The 20,329-nt window shown below is 37.7% G+C and overlaps 1 protein-coding gene across 3 annotated transcripts in view; it reads right to left on the reverse strand.

Annotated features, from left to right (window-relative positions):
• The window catches only part of BABAM2 (BRISC and BRCA1 A complex member 2), a 189,327-nt gene that overhangs the window by 16,549 nt on the left and 152,449 nt on the right, over positions 1-20,329 (reverse strand). For all 3 annotated transcript variants that reach the window (XM_067293178.1, XM_067293177.1, XM_013943835.2), the window contains exon 11: positions 5,762-5,915. In XM_067293178.1, the coding sequence (XP_067149279.1) occupies positions 5,762-5,915 (154 nt within the window). The remainder of the gene's footprint in view (positions 1-5,761; positions 5,916-20,329) is intronic.

Genomic DNA, 20,329 nt, shown 5'->3' on the forward strand with positions numbered 1-20,329 from the left:
AACTAACATACCATATCTTAAGAGTCAGGCTTAATTATCGAAGGAGACATTTAAAGAAAAGAACATGAAAAATATGACTCAATAAGTGTGACTTTATCATGTATATTCACTCTACAGTGTATTATATGTACAAGTACAATGTAAACACCATTCTGTGAAAATTCTGATTAAAAGCTATATTTATTAATTAGTATTTTGTCCATTATATCTTACAATCAAAAATATTTTGTTATAAAAGCTTCCCATTAAATCAACTACAGAATGTACTACAAGGACAAATGCAATACTTAAATATTTTAACAAAACATATTCTCTCCATTTACCTTTCTACTTTGGTTTATAATTCTGATCAGAGGACACTCCCACAGAAAATGAGAGTTTTGATTTAATGATCTATAAAATCAAATTAGCTTCTTCATAAACTTCACATGGCTGGGTCATCATATCTCTTCTCGCTACGGCTGTCATGGCGTATTGGCCCTTTCGTGTTCTGAAAAAGAGTCTACCTGGGGCACCAAAACGCCTGCCCTACTTGATTGCAGGCAAGGAAATCACTTTTGTACAGTTTCTGATACAAGAGTCTATTGAGAACCAAAGAGCTTAAAAAGTGACCCAGCTCAGCACCCGACCCCTTAGTTTTTGCTTTTCCCTGAGGAGAATCCTTTGAACCTTCTGAATGCTCAGAAACCACTGAACACACAGTAGTGTAGGGAAGGATGATGTCCCTAGGGTTTGGGCTTCTTTTTCCTACTCTTGTTTTTCTAAACTTCATTCTAATTATATGGTAATGTTGTAAGAGAGCAGAAGACAGAAAGTCAAGAGAAGAGCTTTCTGGGGAGAATGTGTGTGAATGCAAACAAGCTAATTCTTGGAAATTTATCATTAAAAGATCCCTAATGTACATGAAACAATCGTGTAATACATTCAAATAGAATTTTTAACTTTTATGAAGAGGTAGGGAAAATACTGTAATACAAATCAAATTATAAGAAATAATTATTACATTATTTAAACCTACCAAGGTGAGGAGATTGCAAAAAAGGTGCAATGTTCTTCTGTAAACTTTTTAATGAGATACAAGGTAGCATAGACAGAAAACAAAAGTTTTGAGGAACTAGAGAAACTTGTTATTTTAAAAGAATGCAAAACATCTCAATGGATGTTCTGCCCTAAATGTGGAAGAACTCTGACTTGAAAATAAAAGGTGGATGAGTTGAAAAACTGGCTGATGTCAATATAAAAAAATCCATTAGGGCACTCATATCAAAATATACTGAATGTAACAGCAAATCACTGACATATTACCCTGAGTATCTCTAAATAGCAACACAATGATGGGGCTCCAGAGCCTGAAGTTCTCCGCTTTTTTTCAAATATCCTTTTATTAGAACAACAGATATATTTCCTCTCCTGAAGAAGGAGCATTAAAGCTTAAAGCAGTAATTTCAGCCAAACAGCAACTAGCACCTTTGCATGATACACATCCTCTCTTTTTATGATATTGAAGGAAAAGGTATTGATGAGGCTGAAAGTGCTACGGCCCAGTGCACCAGCCTGACACTTCCTAATCTCCGCATGGTTGCTTTGAGCATGAACTGCTGCTGCAGCAGCAGTGGTGAGATATATGTAGCTCACACATGATGTGTTTGCTTCTAATCTTAAGCTGCACTTAACCTTATGGCAGAGCAACAGCCAATATACAGTTGAGAGCGCTTGAGCCCTTCTAAGCTTTCACCTTTACAGAGCACTGAGTGATATGTAAAATTAACAGCACATTCAGCAAACATCAGTGAATGGCCAGTGTTATTCAGCAATGTTATTCAGAAACAAGCTTTACCAGCCAACCTGATAAAATGAATATGAACCCCAAGAATGACTTTTTTATTGTGACACCCATTCTCCATCCTTTTGCTATTTTTAATGATAGGTAGGTGGATGTATGTGGGATAAAAGAGTAAATCAAGTCCTAACTTGCACTCCCTGAGGTATGACCAAAGCCTACAGAGTAGCACTGGGTCAGACAGAAATTGGCCAGAGTGCATCTAACAACTGAATTTAATTTGTATAAACAAACGAGCTTTATTTACAGTATTCCTTCAGAAAATCCCAGGCTTAGTCTCTGCATATTCTTTAGAGACTATATTTATGTACACTTGAATGCCTATTTAAGCAAAAAACCAAGAGAGCTTTCCCATGGAAAGCACACAGAGATGTTTTACTTCACACGTACACCACAAACACGGCTGCTAACTTTCCATAATTTACTATATTTTCTTAGGTTTGCTATTGTATTTTAAGACAAAATCTTTTGGAGAAGCTGCTTACATGCAGCCACAGGCATATAAATAAATGACCTATGAGGACAAAGCCTGAGATGTGAACTGAGAGGAAATGGCATCTTGGCAGCTTGTAAGAAAATTTTTAATCATTTTGTTTTTGCTGTTTCTAGCCAGAGGAACAGGTTAAAATTTTGTGTTTAGCTGAGAAACAAGAAATCTGGAGGCATTTGGACCACGTTGTTTAACCTGAACTTGATTCATCTCTTAGAATTAAATCAAGCCGGAAGACAATCCCATGTCTAAGACAACAGCAAGCTTCAATTACCAGATGCTATCATTCAACGACAAATCTACCTCAGCAGGCCTCAAAGAAACCTGGTGATTTTAAAAACTGCTTAAGAGGACACAGAGAACACAACGAGAAACTGAATTACACAGAATTTATCAGACAGGCATGAACTGCTCCAATGATTTCAGAAAGAACATGAGCAGTTTTTCTCTGTTACCGAAAAAGATTCTGCTAAAGTGATATTCTGATTTGAGAATTTGCCTTTTAGATTAAGGTGATGTGTGTGTAAGTGTGATTGCATATAATCTACATCTATATGTATGTATTTTAGGGGAGTAATTTTGCTCCTACTTATAATTACTACTGATTGTAGTAGTGATTGTAGGCTACCACAAAGGGTTAAGTCCTCACTTCAAAAGAGATGCCTAACTTTGCTCTGGGGCCATGGAGTTAAGCAAAGATACCAAGAATTTTGAGTTTAGTCCTTGAGTTGAAGGAATCGGGTGGGCTCACCTGTCTGAACAAAAACTGGGAGAAGCCTGGGTTCAGACCCAAAGTCCCTTTGGCAAGAACATACAACAGCTTGGCCCGTGAATACGCAGGTTGTGTTCAACAGCTGCAAATACAGGCAGGGCTCGCCAAAACTGAGGATGAGAAAATCTCAGAGGGATGGTATTCTGAAATTCATGGTGGTTCTACATCCTAAGAGCTATGTGGGAATACATGCCTCAATGCCTGGCTGAACAGCGAATGAGCCCAACTGGTACCAGAGCAAGCAAAAGCCATCCTTGATGGTGTCTTAAGCTATAGTGAAGAAGCTGGTGTAAACTGATCCCTCAGGTGTCTGAAAATAAGGGAGCAGAATTTGGTCAGACCCCAGAACTTCAGGTGGGAGATCCTGTGACCCTAGAACAGGAGAGCCAGAAAGATAGAGAGACTTTTTTTCCTCAAAGAATGCGAAGCAGCTGGGAAACTGGCTAAAAGGGAAAGAAACTACATATAAGCACTAACTAATAGATAGCATTTAAAAACACAAGAAAGTTGTCCTTGATTTATCCAGGGGTAAATTTACTTCAACTGACCAGAAATACATTGCTTCTAGAGGCTGCATCGTGTGTGTGTGTGCGTGGGTGTGTCTGTATTTTTTAATTGGGATGATTTAACTTGGTGCTTTAACTAATACACTTAGTTAGAACACTTTCCCATACACCTACACGTATTCTTATATACTTGACCCATAATGTGGACACAGCAAAAATAAAATAGAATGAAACAAAAAATTAGTTGGTTGTGTTGAAACACACTATTGTCTTCTAAGAAATGTTAGGAAACATATTTTAAACATTGATATTTACACAAGATGCTAAGTTGCATTAAAAATCTTTCTTTAAAATATGCTAGCATATATTATAACAACATAGTTTTCTTGATACAGATTTATTTATGGTACCTGTTCAGGAATCACTAGTTGTTCCTGCAAGCAAAGTGTTTTTAACTAGAACAACTTCTCTGTCTCTTTGCAGTTCAAAGATAGTTATTTCAGATACTGCAACACACTTTCTTTCCCGCTTCTCAACTTCTTTCTCACGTTACATATCCAGTCTAAAACTTAAATGCAAAAGCTCAAATATAGAAGTGAATAACCTCACAAAAATGTACATGTGATAGTAAGTGAACCCATTTAGTGCTTTTTAAAAGAACTGTTAAAATACTTCTAAATTTCAAGTGCAGGGCAGAGAAGTCCATTTGTATACGCCCACTCATAAATTAATGCACTTAGCAGACAGAACATAGGTACTTGTACGCTTTCAGCTGCAAAGTAAGTGCATTTTACAGTACAGTCCTAAAAGAAGCCACAGTGATGCTTCCAGCTACTGTTTAATATTTCTTTTTAAACAAAAGATGCATAATATTGTGTTAGAAAGAAGAAACAAGTCCACAAAAACAAAACATATTTGATCAAGAAATGGATCCTCTAGACAGGGTGTTATTAAAACCAAATACTAGCAAAAATATTTTTATTACAATAGATCAAAATCCAAATATTACTTCATGTTCTCCGTAAAATTTAAAGCATTATAAAATCTGCAAATGCTTCAGTCATTTGTTGTTTGCTTCCATCATTTCCAAATTACAATCACTCTATGACCATGCCATTCATTTGATTTTCTCAGCTTGAACTATTTCCATTTGACTCCCTTATTTATGCATCTCTGCTAATTTAATTTAATCTTCTGATTGTCATTCAAAACCTTCATTCCAATATGCCATGTTATTTATGCAATTTGATGCCTGTATTGCTGAACAACTGAAAATCAGCTTGCTTAAATTTGTTGCTGTTCTAACATTTTTGGTTTGCAAAATCTAAATACAGCAGCAAGGCCTTTGCCCATATTGCTCCATTCAGGTGAAATCTGTTTTGCTTCATTAGAAGACAGGGTAATACACAGTATACAAAAGAAGCACTGCTGCCCGCATCAGCCTGCCCTTGCAACAGAATCACTGTGGGGAGTCTGCCCTGGCATCTTTAACTAAAGGGGATAATTGGATTGAAGTAGTATCTCCCCATCTTGAAATGAGGGCTCACAGAAAAACAGGAGAGGAAATGGTCAGAAGCCAACAGAAAAAGCAGTTAAAAAAAAAAAAAGCAAGGGGTCTTTGGATTTCAGTTAACTTTCTCAAGCTCCAATAGGACTGCCTCCACACTATGCTGACTGGCCACTGCTCTACCTCCTCCTGTTCTGCTGTGTCTTTCTACTACAGCCTTATTCCACAACTTTCAGGTTTTTCTTCCTTGCTCTCTCCACCTTGCATGCTTTCCTTCAGGGTCTCCTCTACACCCACACAATGCCATGGAATTACCATCACTGGCTGCTATCATGCAGATTACCCCTGCTGTGGGCTATCTTGTCTATTCAGATCGGAAGTGCTTTGGAGCAGAGATTGTCACTACTCTGCTTGCACAATGCCTAGCAGAGACTTGTTCTGATCAGTTCTTTGGCACTAATGTAAGTAAGCATGATTAATAAAGTATCTGTCTATACTCATATATGGGAATCCTAAGACTGTATTAGGACAAAACAGTTCCAGGTTTCATAATGTTGGAAATGTACAGATAAACGCATCAAATCTCTACCGACAGATGACCAGGTAACAAATGGACTTTTTAGTAGGAAATAGCAGCCTGACTTACTTTGCTCTCTTGGCCATTTCATTGCCATCCCAGCGTGGGCTGTAAGGGTAGTTCTTCTGGGCCTGGGAGTACAGTTGTCCGCTGTTAGTGAAGTGGTAGACTGACTGAAATGTTAGGGTTGGTTGGTCTCGAGGAAAGTACAGGGGTAGGTCAACTGAAAGAAAAGAAAACAGTCACAAAAATACACTATTCTGCTTTTCCCCATTTTTACTGGGAATATATCATTCCTTTCAATTGATTTAAAGGTGATGAAAAGGAGAAAATCATGATTAATTCTAATATATCCTTTGGTTTTTCCCTGTAAATAAGGATTTGATTATATTGCTGTATGTCCTGTTCTGCTTTATCATTTTTTTTGTAAAATATCTAATTAAATTTGTTTATATAGTGTATTTATATGTCAATCATAATGCTTATGCTGTGACTACTTTGTTACAGAAAAAAATAATGCAATAATATCTTTCTTTTATAGTGAAATTTTCCCTTTCAAAGAAAATCAAAATACATTCTGTTTATGCTTTCCATTCAAGAAACAAATTCTTCTTTATCAGCTTTAGCCAATTCTTTTTAGTGTCCCCATGGACATCAAAAGCGTTACCATTCTCATTTTACAGCTGGGTAAACTGAGACTTAAGGAGGTTAAATGATTTGATAAAGGATGCAGAAAGATTCAATTGCATGAGTTAGAACAGATCTCAACTTGCAGCTGAGACTGAAAATCAAGTGGACAAACAAAAAAAAGCCCCAAACCCAAAAACACACTACAAGGTCATTAACACCAGAAATGTCTCACTAAAAATAAATATCAGAACTTCTGTATAGTTCCCTTCGCTTATCACAGTCTCATGATCAGCTAGGTCTGCCAGAACAATAAAATAGCCTACAACAGTTAATGTGGTCAGAAACTATTTTTTAACCTAACTTTTTCATTGCTAGATTTATACTTAAGATTTTCTTGGCCCGCTTTTAATTTCAGGAAATTTCAGAAGTCTGTAGTTACCTTGAGTTACGACAACAGACTGCTGAATTATTTACTTTAAAGGTCTAAACTAGCACCAAGATTAACAGAAAAAATGCATTTTTCAAAGATGTAGATTTCATTTATAAAGCACCTACAATCAAACCCTTTGCTATTCCCCAAACTGCAATTCTTTAACCCTGCAAGATGGAAGAACATGCCAAATGGAACAGTATTTCCCTATAAATCTTAAAGCATTTTTCCCATTTGGCGTAGTAACGATTGAAATAAACTACTAAGACTATAATTCATTCACGTAAGCCTGGGATCTAAGTATTCTTTATTTGTCACTTCACAGACCTCTTTAAAGAGGAGTAAAGAATCCTAAGCTAATGAATAGGTTGTAATAGCCAAAGGAAGAATCAAAGCAGATTGCAAAATCGCTACAAACAACAGACCTTTAAGAGAAAGGAACATGACATCATTAAACCTGTCCTCATGCGGAGCAGAATCTCCCGTCTCATGCATTTGGTAATGCATTATATTTTCTACTTTTTAATACTTCATGGAACAGCAGTTCCAGCACCTCCTTTGAGATCTCTGCCCACAGACTGAAATATGAGTGTCAAAAAGATTTTCTTTTTCCAAATTCCATGCTATTATCCTTCGCTTTCCTTCATTTTTCAGTTTTTCTAACCAGGTCTGAATATTTAGATATGCTTTTGGCCAAACGATAGCTCCCTTTCCTCCAAATTACCCTGCAAGCTCTACAATTAAATATGTTTGTAGTAATGAAGTATACAAAAATTGACTATAATATCCCAGCTGTAGTCTCAAAATGAAGCAAATCGCTGAAGATCACAGCGTTTGCCCAGTTCTGTGATCCAGTGTCTGAGCTACGCGTTGGGATAATTCTGAAAGTACTGGTGACTCAACTCACATAGCAGCTTCCAGCAGATATTTAAACACTAACGACATGGGCAGAGCTCTGCTAATTTGAGGGCAGATCACTGCTGTAATAAAGGTTAGACAGCAAGATTGCTCTGTCAAATTCCTCTTTATAACGTGATTATTGAACAATGTCCTTGGAAAACACTGCCATATAGAAGCCATCTCTCAGTGAGCAAGCTGTCTCCTCCCCTCACAGATGCTACTTGTGTTCCACAGACTCTAAAGGACTTCACCATAGAAAGAAACATAAAGCAGGGAGATAGGCTCTCTGCTTTTGAGTTCTCAATACATTTTTGCTCCAGCTCTGAACATTTAAACTCTATTTCTTCAGGACATCATTTATCTTCCTTCTTAAGTTATCAATTCCTTGAAGGAAAACTACTCTGTATACTTGAATATTTTATCACTGTGTAAAAGAGTAACAAACTTCAGTAAAAAACTCCAGTAATAGTTTAGTCTGTGTATTTAACTTCTTTTTAAGAACTTCTGATTTTCTTTAACTTTGCTTTGAAAATCTCTGTCTACATAAAGGGGGCAAGTAGCACCAGTTCTTTTCCTGATAATTAAAACAAAGTTTTGCATTTAGGAAAAAGCATCTAGTACTAGAAGCACTGTTTAAATGGACGTTGATAGCACTTCAGAGCAGCTTTCATTTGTTATGATAAGCCTTTCATGTTTTATAATATTTTTTCAACAAAGATATCACAGAAATATATCAGAAAACATTTCCTCCTTTTTTTATAAGCAAAACCCATATAGGAATTTTCAAGACTCAAGTTATAAACTGCTAAATCAGATAATCAAATTAGATTTAAAACTGTGCATCCCACATCTGGTCACCAGCAGTATTATCCTGAACTTCAAGTTGAATTTTGAAAAATTTGACCTGCCTTTGATTTCTAAAACTATCATTCACCTAAAACCACCAAACTCCTATTTTTCTAAACCAAGTGCTCCTTTAATACAAGGTGTGAGATGAGTTCATACCAAGTAAAAAAACCTGTCCCTAATTTTGGAATGTAACCACACCTAAAAGACAAGTAAACAGGAAATAGCCTTGACTTGTAAAATGTTATACATATCGCAAGGTAGCCAGCTATTATTTCAGAAGTAGGAAATAAAGGCAAGGATTTACTTCCGGCACAGTGGATGCAACTCCATTGACATTGTAAGTGTACAGAATGCTTGGATATGGTCTTAATCATTTTATTGTACATAAAAAACAAGCAAACATCATTAATAATCAATGCTAGCAAGGTGCTTTGAAAATGAAAGGTCAAATTCTGCTCTAGTCACAATCACATGGGGTGGCACAGGTTTGATAATGAAAGTTTTTCTTTTTACCTGGTTATATATGCAATCTGACTTTGAATCTTTATGCATTAATACAAAACAAGATCTGCCTTTATGTGATATATAAAGTGGCAAAGGTAAACATTATCCTAATTACATCCCAGACAACATTTATATTTTATCATGAAAAATACATCACAGTTAAAAACAATGCACCGCTTTTGCAAATCAATACCTGAACCATAAAAACTGCAAAAGCATGCTTTGGTTTGGCATGTTAGTTGCCAAATACTTAAGAACTACAAAAACGTATTCATGTTGCATACAAGTGCTATTTCCAAATAACAGCTGACTCACAAAGTACCCTGGTGATATGTCTGCAGAAAATAAGCAGATGACTCATGTCTGTAAAATCCTGAAAGTACCAACAGACCCCTTGCTTAGTCATCTTTTGCTTGGATGCTGGGTTCACGAGCTCTGTAAAGTGTAATGAGGGATCTAGCTCTTACTAGGTCTCTCTCTTTCTCTCTCTCTCTTTCTCCTCTCTTCTAAACAGTGCAAATTATCTCTCTAAAAATAACTTCATCTACGTAAGTGAGTCACTTCAACTAGCAAGCTTACACAAGTCATGCAGTTAAATAGTAATATTTGGTTATGAAGGTAAAAATCTTGCTGTCAAACCTGGTTTTAAAGTTAAAATTATGTCAGAGGAAGTTCCATTTACCCCTTCTCTCACAGAAATAGAAACATTTCCTTTGGAAAATTTAAACAATTAGCTCATTCAGGAAAGTAAAGCTTTTTAATTCAGTTCCAGCTCAAAGTAATTTAATCATTATGATTTCTTACTTTGGCTTTTCTAAGCATCACATTATTACTGTAAGAGTAGCTCAAAGAAATAAACTGGAGAAAGAAGCTAATATCATACTAAAACATTAGTTTCTCTTATATTACAAATTATAGACCTTTTTTAGAAGTCACATTTTAGAAATCCACAGCACAGGGAAAATCACACTTTTATGAAAGCTTTACACGAGCAAAACTTGGATAGCTGTTTTGGGTAATTAAGCATTGAGTAAACTCTTCAGTGACTGAACCCTAATTTTCCCACACAGTTCATAAGAAAGCGAAAGAAAAGGGATTTGCTTATTGAGAATGAGTCACATTTTAAAGAAACGTAATTACAGTTCATAAATAGTTGAAGTTGCTCTTTCTAAAATATAAGAAGCTAACAAGAACTAACACACAAATTTGTTTCTCTTGACTTAGAATTTAATGCATACATACATTGAAAATACTGTTTTCTAAAAGCCCAAATCCTGACTCATTACTAACTGAAAAAATTGTACAATGAATCAGTAAAGTCTAATTGTTTATTTTCTTAATGAACAGGAATACCAAGATCTTGAACAGGTTACCTAGATAGTTAAACTTATGTCAACAACTGCAGAATTGATTTAGAAAGTCTTATTAACTCCAAAATAATATTTTTAGCATCTCATTCTATAGCTTTTTAAACAGTATATGAAATGAGGAAGGGATGTCTTGGCAAAAGCACATGCAAGTGCTGCTATTGCATTTCTGAAGGTAAAATACTCAGGAAATAAAAGGCAGGTTTACCACAGCATGCTCCTCCTCCCCTTTACATACTGGAGAGGAGAGAAGGAAAAACAAAACTATGCTTGAAATGCATGTGGATCATATAAATATTTTGAAGCATTTAGATGGCAATATTTAGAAAAATTTCCATATACTACTCCCCTGTTCTAGAGAAAATGAAGGTTTAGTCATCCTTTGTAAAACTTGGATAAATCTAGACATTTATTTTCCACGGAAGTCAGCAGTCACTCACTGAATGTTACAGACTGTTCTAAAACTTGGATGATATTGTACTGGTTTTCTTATTAACCTTCTCAATGCTTGAATCTGCTGCAGCTTATTGCACCTGCAACTTGTTTTACACTCCAAAGCTGGCTGATTTGGATATTTTATTGCCAAGATTTCTACTACATTGCCTGTACAACCTTAATTCAGTCTACACTTGCTTTATGAAGCAGTCTTCAAATACAAAATAACAAAGTATTCTTTCCAATTCAGTTCCTAGCCTGGACAGAATTCATCAAATGAGACACTATTCTGCTTTATCCTTTCTGACAGATTTTACCCCTCTGCATTTATTTACTGCATAACATTCAAGCCTCGCTCTGATTAAATACTTACTCATTTCTTCCTGGTCTTTTCAATGTGATGATTCAAATCACCATACAATATGATAGCTACATAAAATATTACCAAACTTGCTTCACAACACCTTTATGAGGTGAGAGGCTATTTAAAAACGCTTTTCCAGACAGGGAATGAAAGAACAAAGAAAAGACAGTCAACATGTCTACTGATGTTTTATATGTCCAAACACAACTCTCTTTCATTTAGGTTGTGGCAGTAGGCACTTCAGAATAAACTACTAGCAGACACATTTAATTAGTTTGATCAGAAAAAAAAAGAAAAGGGTTTAGCAAAGATGTGCTACAACCAAATCTCCAGTCTTAGTCATGACACCATCCGTTCTTTTCCTGAAATCCCCTGACTCGCACCTTACTTGTCATCCAACTTTGGCCAGAGACTGCCTTTGCATTCAAGTACTTCTGATAAAGCAAGTAAGCCATGCTGGAATCAGGAAATGGGATATTCCAGTCTTCAGGACCGTCTGTTATTGGTATATTTTCCTCTTAATTGTTCTTTCTTTGGTTCACTGAATTTCATTATCTGCCTGCTAGCCCAGACCTTAGCTGCAACTTAGCTCATGCTGCTGGGAAGAAGGACTTGTGGATTTGAATGAACTGCCTCAGACTGAGGAGTTCCTAGAACTCAGACCTCTCCATGTTTCCTGAAGTGTTTGTGTGGACAAGACCCAACGTGAATCTACAAGTCGAAGGGCCATGCTGCATCATGAAATCTAGACTGGTGGTAACACGGACATCGTATTACAAAACTCTCCTGTGGGAAGGCTGTACCAGACAGCCTATATGGTGGATGAGAAATCTTCATCTAACTTCAAGGGAAAACAGCTATCTTTACTTTTTACATGGAAGCTTGAGCACTGAGGGCCCTACAGAAATCATTCCAGTCACTGTACCTACAGAGTAGCCTGAATAGATTCAGTCACAAGCATTTTGGGGACTGTGGTGGCTAGCACAAATCTGAGGAGGGGCAGGATTTTAGCTATTTTGCCTTCCTTGACTCTTCTGTGCCAAAGGTCTTTAGCCCAAATTCTACTGGCAAAAAAAATGAAAGGGTAAATTTGGCCCTTTGGCAAAAATGTCAAAGGCAAATGGCAAAATGCCACAGTTTTCCTGCTTTGGCGGCGTTACTGAGGTAGTCTTGCAGGAATGAGAGCATAAGGATGACAAATAACATTCCAATGCCATTAGCGTGGGACTTCACATTAGCAGAGCACAGTCATACGAGTTAGAATTTGTTAGATATATTAGAGCTAACCTCCCCGCTGGGGAAAAACAGATTCTTTGCAGGAAGATGCTACTTTGAAACTAACATTTCAAAATTTAAAATGTGAAATGAAAAGCTATTTCTGGAATTTTAGCAGAGACACTCGTGGCACTTTGGGTGTGTTGGTAATCACAGCTGTTTGTGAAATAATTGAGTTTGCCATTGCTATGTGAAATATCCACACCATCAGCAAAGTGAACACTTATGTAGTAAATGAGGAGATGAATTATATACAAAATGCTTCCAAATATATAAATACTATCAAAAAAGAGACAACTGTTTTTTCTTAACTCCATGAGTTATACGTTATCTCAGTGTAAAACATTAAAGAATGAAGGATAAAAACTGAAGTGCAATTGGTTGTTTGTAATAATGGAACAGCAGCAATATTTGGAATTATGGGGATTTATGTGAATATATGAAATTCACAGCTCCCTGTGTTGTGCTGGGAAATGTATTTGACAACACAACAACTCACTAATCAGCCAGTCCTGTAACAGTATTTGCACAAAGACTGATCCTTTTAACATCACAAAATCTTTTTGACCTTTCCCAATAAGAGTAATATTTAAGAATAGGAAGGAAGTTAGGAACCCAATGAGAAGTTTAGAAGATAATGTAACAACATTATCTCACATCTCATATCTCAGAAACTCATTAGGAAGAATTCAGCTGGGATAAGAAAGGAGAAAAAATGCCAAGGAATCTTTTCAGTACCAGTCTTAACACATTATCTCCAGAATGCGAGGCTACTAATAGTTATCAGTTATTGAAACTGCTGGCAAATATCCAGTTTGCAATTACGTTCATGATGTTCACTGTGATATTAAGAAACACAGGAAGCTGATTTTCTTTTTTTAAATTGGACAGGAAGGACTTTCAGTTATGGTTAGTCTGGACTAGATTTGCAATAGGAATCAAGAGTTGGTGCTTCTTGCTTCAAAATTTGTGTATCAACAGTACGTTCCTTTTCTTAATGTGTCTTCTGATCACATAGCACCTTTTTTTGGAAATGGCCAACTTCAAAGTCTCAAACACAGAAGTGGTTATTTTTAATTCCAGTGCTCTTATATAGTCTGTAAATCTTTCTGAATAATGGAAACAATGACTTGTGATGGAATACACTGTTCCTACACATTATAGTGGGTGGATCTGTTTATCTTGTGGATTGCAATGAGATTGGAATAAATGCATTGCTTAGACTTTTTTTTTTTTTTAAATATGTAACCCTTCTTATTTGAAGGCACTGCTGTATCTATCTTGTGGTTCTCATTCCACTGATAACGGGAACTACAATATAGACTAGGCACCAATGGCCACTAGAATTTTTACAATTACATTGTTCTGATTTTCTCTGGATACAGGTAGATGGTATTACTTGTAAAAATATGCCATATCTTTATCATAACCTATACCTTTGTTTTTAAGTACACCATGCTTGACACAAAAATAGCATTAAAATGTGACTTTTCATTGTTTAACTACTTTAAGTTACAGTCATGTGTTGCATACAGAGTATCTAATTCTTTGTTTAGTCTTTTGGAGGAACTAAGTTATAGATCAAACAGATTCTTCAAGCATTTTCCATTTATATGGTCAAATACCATGACAAAGTGATGCAAACTTGACCTGAAAGCTGTTTTATGATGTCTTCGCTCTTTGGAGTATCATCTCCCACCTCAACTAAATCATACTCATGAGGACTTCTACAGCAAGACTGGACCACCTGCTAAAAATATCCCACGATCCTATACTGAGCTCAAAGAAATGGCATAATGGCCTCACATATCTTTTCCTTCTCTAATTCCTGTAACCATGATCATTTTAACTAAGACAAAGGCTTTTTATTTTTACCTCACTAGTTTCAGCTCATGACACCTATCAAGCCTTATTTTTACTTTAAATTCACAAAGATCTTGCTCCCCTCCCCCTTCTGTTTTTATTTCCTTTTATTGTTTCTGCTGTAACTGTTACTATAGAAACTTCTCCAAGTGGTGATGAGATTGATGCTACTAAAAGCTGCCTCTTCCTTATCTGAGGTTATACTTGAAGGTTATACTTTAAATACAGCTGCAGTTGCTATCAGCATAAAAGCAATTTGTGCCCTCTCTTGGTCCATGCTGGTGACCATAGCATGCTACTGCTGGAGAAAAGATCTCGCCCTTTGCTCTCACAGTACAGAGACATTCTGATAAATGCTAAGAAGTTCTAAATTACATCCCAACAGGATACGGAGACTTTTAAAGCATTTTTTCCCTGAAAAGCAGCTGTGCAAAAACATTGGCTTCTCTCACTGACACTTTATTAAATTATTATTAAATTTAGTAAGCTTTTAAATAGTTCTTTTTTTTTCTTTCTTTTTTTTTTTCCTGTTTTAAATGCTGCTTGGGAGTTGAAAGGAAACTGATTTATTTCATCTTCATATGGGATCACTGTGGAAATTTCCTGCAAGTCAAAAGCAACATTTGCTGACACACATGCTACCTTATTCTTTCAAACTCTACTCCATGCAGTCTTAAGCTTTCAAGTTAGAACCCAGTTTAATCTTGCCCAATTCAATTGTCTTCATACTCCAATCCAAAAACTTCCATTCAGCTTTGAATCTGCATATTGAAACTTGAATTACACCTTCAGGATGCCACTTCTTTGAGAGACAGCATATATTTTAATAAGCAAGATTTTAGATCTACAATTAGATTCAAATTCACAATTCCATTGCCAATGTAAACTTAATTTGGTTTTCTAAAGGTTAAAAGAGAAGAATTACATGTTTATTACCCTCACTGAAACCACAGGAAATAACACTGGAAAGGACCCTGATCACTCATACATCCCTTTGACCCAACCCAGTACCAAGTATACAGGCATACCTCATTTTATTGCGCCTCGCAGATATGCATTTTTTTACAAATTGAAGGTTTGTGGCAAACCTGCGTTAAGCAAGTCTATCAGCGCCATTTTTCCAACAGCAGGTGCTCACTTCATGTCTCTGTGTCACATTTTCGTAATTCTTGCAATACTTCAAACTTTTTCATTATTATTATATCTGTTAAGGTGATCTGTGATCAGTGATCTTGGATGTTACTATTGTAATTGTTTTGGGGTGCCATGAATCATGCCCATATAAGATGGCGAACTTAATAAATGTTGTGTGTGTTCTGCCTGCTCCACCGACCGGCCATTCCCCCGTCTCTCTCCCTCTCCTCGGGCCTCCCTATTCCCTGAGACACAACAGTACTGAATTTAGGCCAGTTAATAACCCTACAATGGCCTCTAAGTGTTCAAGTGAAAGGAAGAGTTGCATGTCTCACGTGAAATCAAAAGCTAGAAGTGATTCAGCTTAGGGAGGAAGGCATGCCGAAAGCCGAGATAGGCTGAAAGCTGGGCCTCTTGCGCCAAGCAGGAGCCAAGTTGCAAATGCAAAGGAAAAGGTCTTGAAGGAAATTCAAAGTGCTACTCCAGTGAACACACACATGATAAGAACGCAAAACAGCCTTACTGCTGATATGGAGAAAGTTTTAGCGGTCTGGATAGAAGATCAGACTAGCCACAACATTCCCCTAAGCCAAAGCCTCATCCAGAGCAAGGCCCTAACTCTCTTCAGTTCTGGGAAGGCTGAGAGAGGGGAGGAAGCTGCAGAAGAAAAGTGTGAAGCTAGCAGAGGTTGGTTCATGAGGTTTCAGGAAAGAAGCCGTCTCCATAACATCAAAGGGCAAGGTGAAGCAGCAAGTGCTGATGCAAAAGCTGCAGCAAGTTATCCAGAAGATCTAGCTAGGAGAACTGATGAAGGTGACTATGCTAAACAACAGATTTTCAAGGTAGACAAAACAGCCTTCTGTTGGAAGAAGATGCCACCTAGGACTTTCATAGCTAGAGAGGAGAAGTCAATGCCTGGCTTCAAAGCTTCAAAGGACAGGCTGACTCTCTTGTTTGGGGCTAATGCAGCTGGTGACTTTAAGCTGAAGTCAATGCTCATTTACCAATCTGAAAATCCTAGGGCCCTTAAGAATTGTGCTCAATCTACTCTGCCTGTGCTCTATAAATGGAACAACAAAGCCTGGATGACAACACATCTGTTTACAACATGGTTTACTGAATATTTTAAGCCCACTGTTGAGACCTACTGCTCAGAAAAAAGATTCCTTTCAAAACATTACTGCTCATTGACAAGGCACCTGGTCACCCAAGAGCTCTGATGGAGATGTATGAGATTCATGTTGTTTTCGTGCCTGCTAACACAACATCCATTCTGCAGCCCATGGATCAAGGAGTCATTTTGACTTTCAAGTCTTACTATTTAAGAAATACATTTCGTAAGGCTAGAGCTGCCATAGATAGCGATTCCTCTGATGGATCCGGGCAAAGTAAATAGAAAACCTTCTGGAAAGGATTCGCCATTCTAGATGCCATTAAGAACATTTGTGATTCATGGGAGGAGGTCAAAATATCAACATTCACAGGAGTCTGGAAGAAGTTGATTCCAGCCCTCATGGAGGACTTTGAGGGCTTCAAGACTTCAGTGGAGGAAGTAACTGCAGATGTGGTGGAAGTAGCAAGAGAACTAGAATGGGGAGTGGAGCCTGAAGATGGGACTGAATTGCTGCAATCTCCTGATAAACCTTTAACGGATGAGGAGTTGCTTCTTAGGGACGAGCAAAGAAAGTGGTTTCTTGAGATGGAATCTACTCCTGGTGAAGATACTGTGAACATTGCTGAAATGACAACAAAGAATTTAGAATATTACATAAACTTAGTTGATAAAGCAGCGACAGGGTTGGAGAGGACTGACTCCAATTTTGACGGAAGTTCTCTTGTGGGTAAAATGCTATCAAACAGCCTTGCATGCTACAGAGAAATCTTTCCTGAAAGGAAGAGTCAATCGATGTGGCAAACTTCATCGCCGTCTTATTTTAAGAAATTGCCACATCCTTCAGCAGCTGCCACCCTGATCAGTCAGCAGCCATCAACATCGAGGCAAGACCCTCCACCAGCAAAAAGATTACGACTCGCTGAAGGTTCAGATGATGGTTAGCATTTTTTTAATCAATGAAGTATTTTTTCATTAAGGTATGTACATTGTTTTTTTAGACATAATGCTATTGCACACTTAATAGACTACAGTATAGTGTAAACATAACTTTTATATGCACTGGGAAACCAAAAAAATTCATGTGACTTGCTTTATTGCAATATTTGCTTTATTGAGGTGGTCTGGAACCGAATCCACAGTATCTCTGAGGTATGCCTTTATTTAAAACATTCCTGATACATTTTTGCCTAAGCTGTTCTCTAAAACTTCATTTGGTGTTCCTGAACACAACAACCTATTTGAGTGCTTGGGCACTCAAAAAAAAAAAAAAAAAAAAAAAAAAAAAAAAAAGCCAAACTGAAATCTACCTTACCACCCCATAAGCCCATAGCTTCCTATCCCACTCCTGAACTATACATTATAACTTATCACTTTTCTTCTTGAAGCTGCCTTTTATGCTTCTAAAAGGTTATCCTTCTATTGTCTTTTCCATGAATCAAAGAACTGGTTTGTATAATTTATTATAAGTCATGTTTCCTAGATTACTGGTGATTTTTTGTGCTCTCTTGTGAATACTCCAGTCGATCCCTCCTGAGAGGTTGGAACACAGCTCAGGAGAGCAGACTTCGGCCTATTGAGGATCTGCTTGGAAGAATCTTATGGGATCCCATTACATTCCATGGAAGAATTGCATGGAATATGATCCTGGAGAAAAGAGGGGCTCAGCAGAGCTGGTTGAGTTTTTAAGGATCACCTCATCCAAGCTCAAGAATGGTCCGTCACAACCAGCAAAAAGTTAAGCGTAAGTAACAGGAGGCTTGTATGGGGGAACAAGGAGTTTCTGACAAAATTCAAACAAAAAGGAAACATACCAGAAGTGCAAGCAGGGACAGGTGACCTAGGAGGAATACAGAGACACTGTCTGAGTATGCAGGGGTCAGCTTAGGAAAGCCAAAGGCCATCTGGAGCTGAATTTGCTCAGGTATGTTAAGAGAAACAAGAAGGGCTGCTACAGTTTTATCAGAAGCAAAAGGAAGACTAGGGGAAAAAAATGGGCCTGCTGCTAAATGGGTAGAGGCACTGGGGACAAAGGATATGGAAACGCTGAGGTACCAATGCCTTCTTCACCTCAGTCTTTACTGATATGACTTGCATTTAGCAATCCTCGGTCCCTGAGACCAATGGGAAAGTCTAGAGCAAGGAAGACTGACCCTCAATACGGTAGGATCAGTTTAAGGAACATTTTAACAAACTGGACATACAAGCATCCTTGGGACCCAATGGGATACACCCATGAGTGCTGAGGGAGCTGGCTGATGTCATTGTGAGACCACTCTTGATTATCTTTGGAAGGTCATGGCAATAGGGGGAGGTTCACGAGGACTGGAAGAGAGCAAACGTCACTTCAAGAAGGGCAAGAAAGAGCATCCAGGGAACTACAGGCCTGTCAGCCTCACTCCAATCCCCTGGGAAGGTGATGGAGCAACTAATCCTGGAAACCATTCCCAGAAATGTGAAGGACAAGGAGGAGATTGGAGCAGTTAGCATGGATTTACAAAAGGAAAATCATGCTTAACCAACCTGATAGCCTTCAACGATGAGATGACTGGCTTGGTGGATGAAGGGAAAGCAGCAGATGCTGTTTATCTCAACTTTAGTAAGGCTTTCAACACTGTCTCTCATGACATCCTCATTGACAAACTGATGATGTATGGGCTAGATAAATGGACAGTGAAGTGGACTGAAAACTGGTTGAATTACCAGGCTCAAAAAGTTATGACCAGCAGTACAAAGTCCAGCTGGAAGCCAGTTACTAGTGGGACTGTATTAGGAAGATCATCACCAGTAGGTCAAGGGAGATGATTATTTGCCTCTTTTCAGCATTGGTAAATCCACATTTGGAGTACTGTGTGCAGTTCTGGGCTCCCCAGTACAAGAGAAACATGGACATATTGCAGCGGGCCAGTGAAGGGCTACAAAAATGGTGCACCTGACATATGAGGAGAGGCTGAGTGAGATTGTTTAGCCTGGAGAAGAGAAGACTCGGGGCGGCGGGTGGAGGGGAAGGGAAGAGAGGGATCTTATCAGTGTGCATAAATACCTGATAGGAGGGATTAAGGAAGACAGAGCTAGACTCTTCTCAGTGGTGTCCAGTGAAATACATAAATTCCATTTAAATATTAGAAAAAACTTTTTTGACTGTAAGGGTGGTCAAAGACTGGAGCAGGTTGCCCAGAGAGTTTGTGGACTCTCCATCCTTGGAGATACTCAAAACTCAACTGGATGTGGACACAGCCTTGAGCAACCAGCTCTAGTCAACCCTGCTCTGAAGTGTGTTTGTGGGGGTTGGACAAGAAAATCTCCAGAGGTCCCTTCCAACCTCAATGGTTCTGTGGTTTTTTTTTGTTTTTTTGTTTTTTTGTTATTCCCTACCTATGTGTAGTATTTTGCAGTACTTTCCAAATGTCTTTTGTAGCCATTAAGCATTTTAATGAAGTTCCTTTATCTAACAATATCTAACTTTAGGCAGCTGTAGTTCTTCTACACTATAGGACTGCAAGACCACTGGTAACGTGCTGTATTAACTACACTCTATAATATGTGAGAAATCACATTAATTATCCAAGCTTATTTTAGAAATACGACCTGTACTGGTATGCTGGGCCCTTGTTTTACAGGCTATTTCTAAGCTTTTAGATAAAACTTATTCTTTACAGGTTGACAATATTGATATGTTCTAGTTTCAGCAGTTCAAGCACTCTCTCCTGCCCCCATTTAGACACATTTAGACATATAAATGTGTTTAAGTATCTTTGTGAGCAGCTCCACCTCT

The sequence above is a fragment of the Apteryx mantelli genome, chromosome 3, assembly GCF_036417845.1.
Source record: "Apteryx mantelli isolate bAptMan1 chromosome 3, bAptMan1.hap1, whole genome shotgun sequence".
Classification (NCBI taxonomy): Eukaryota; Metazoa; Chordata; class Aves; order Apterygiformes; family Apterygidae; genus Apteryx; species Apteryx mantelli.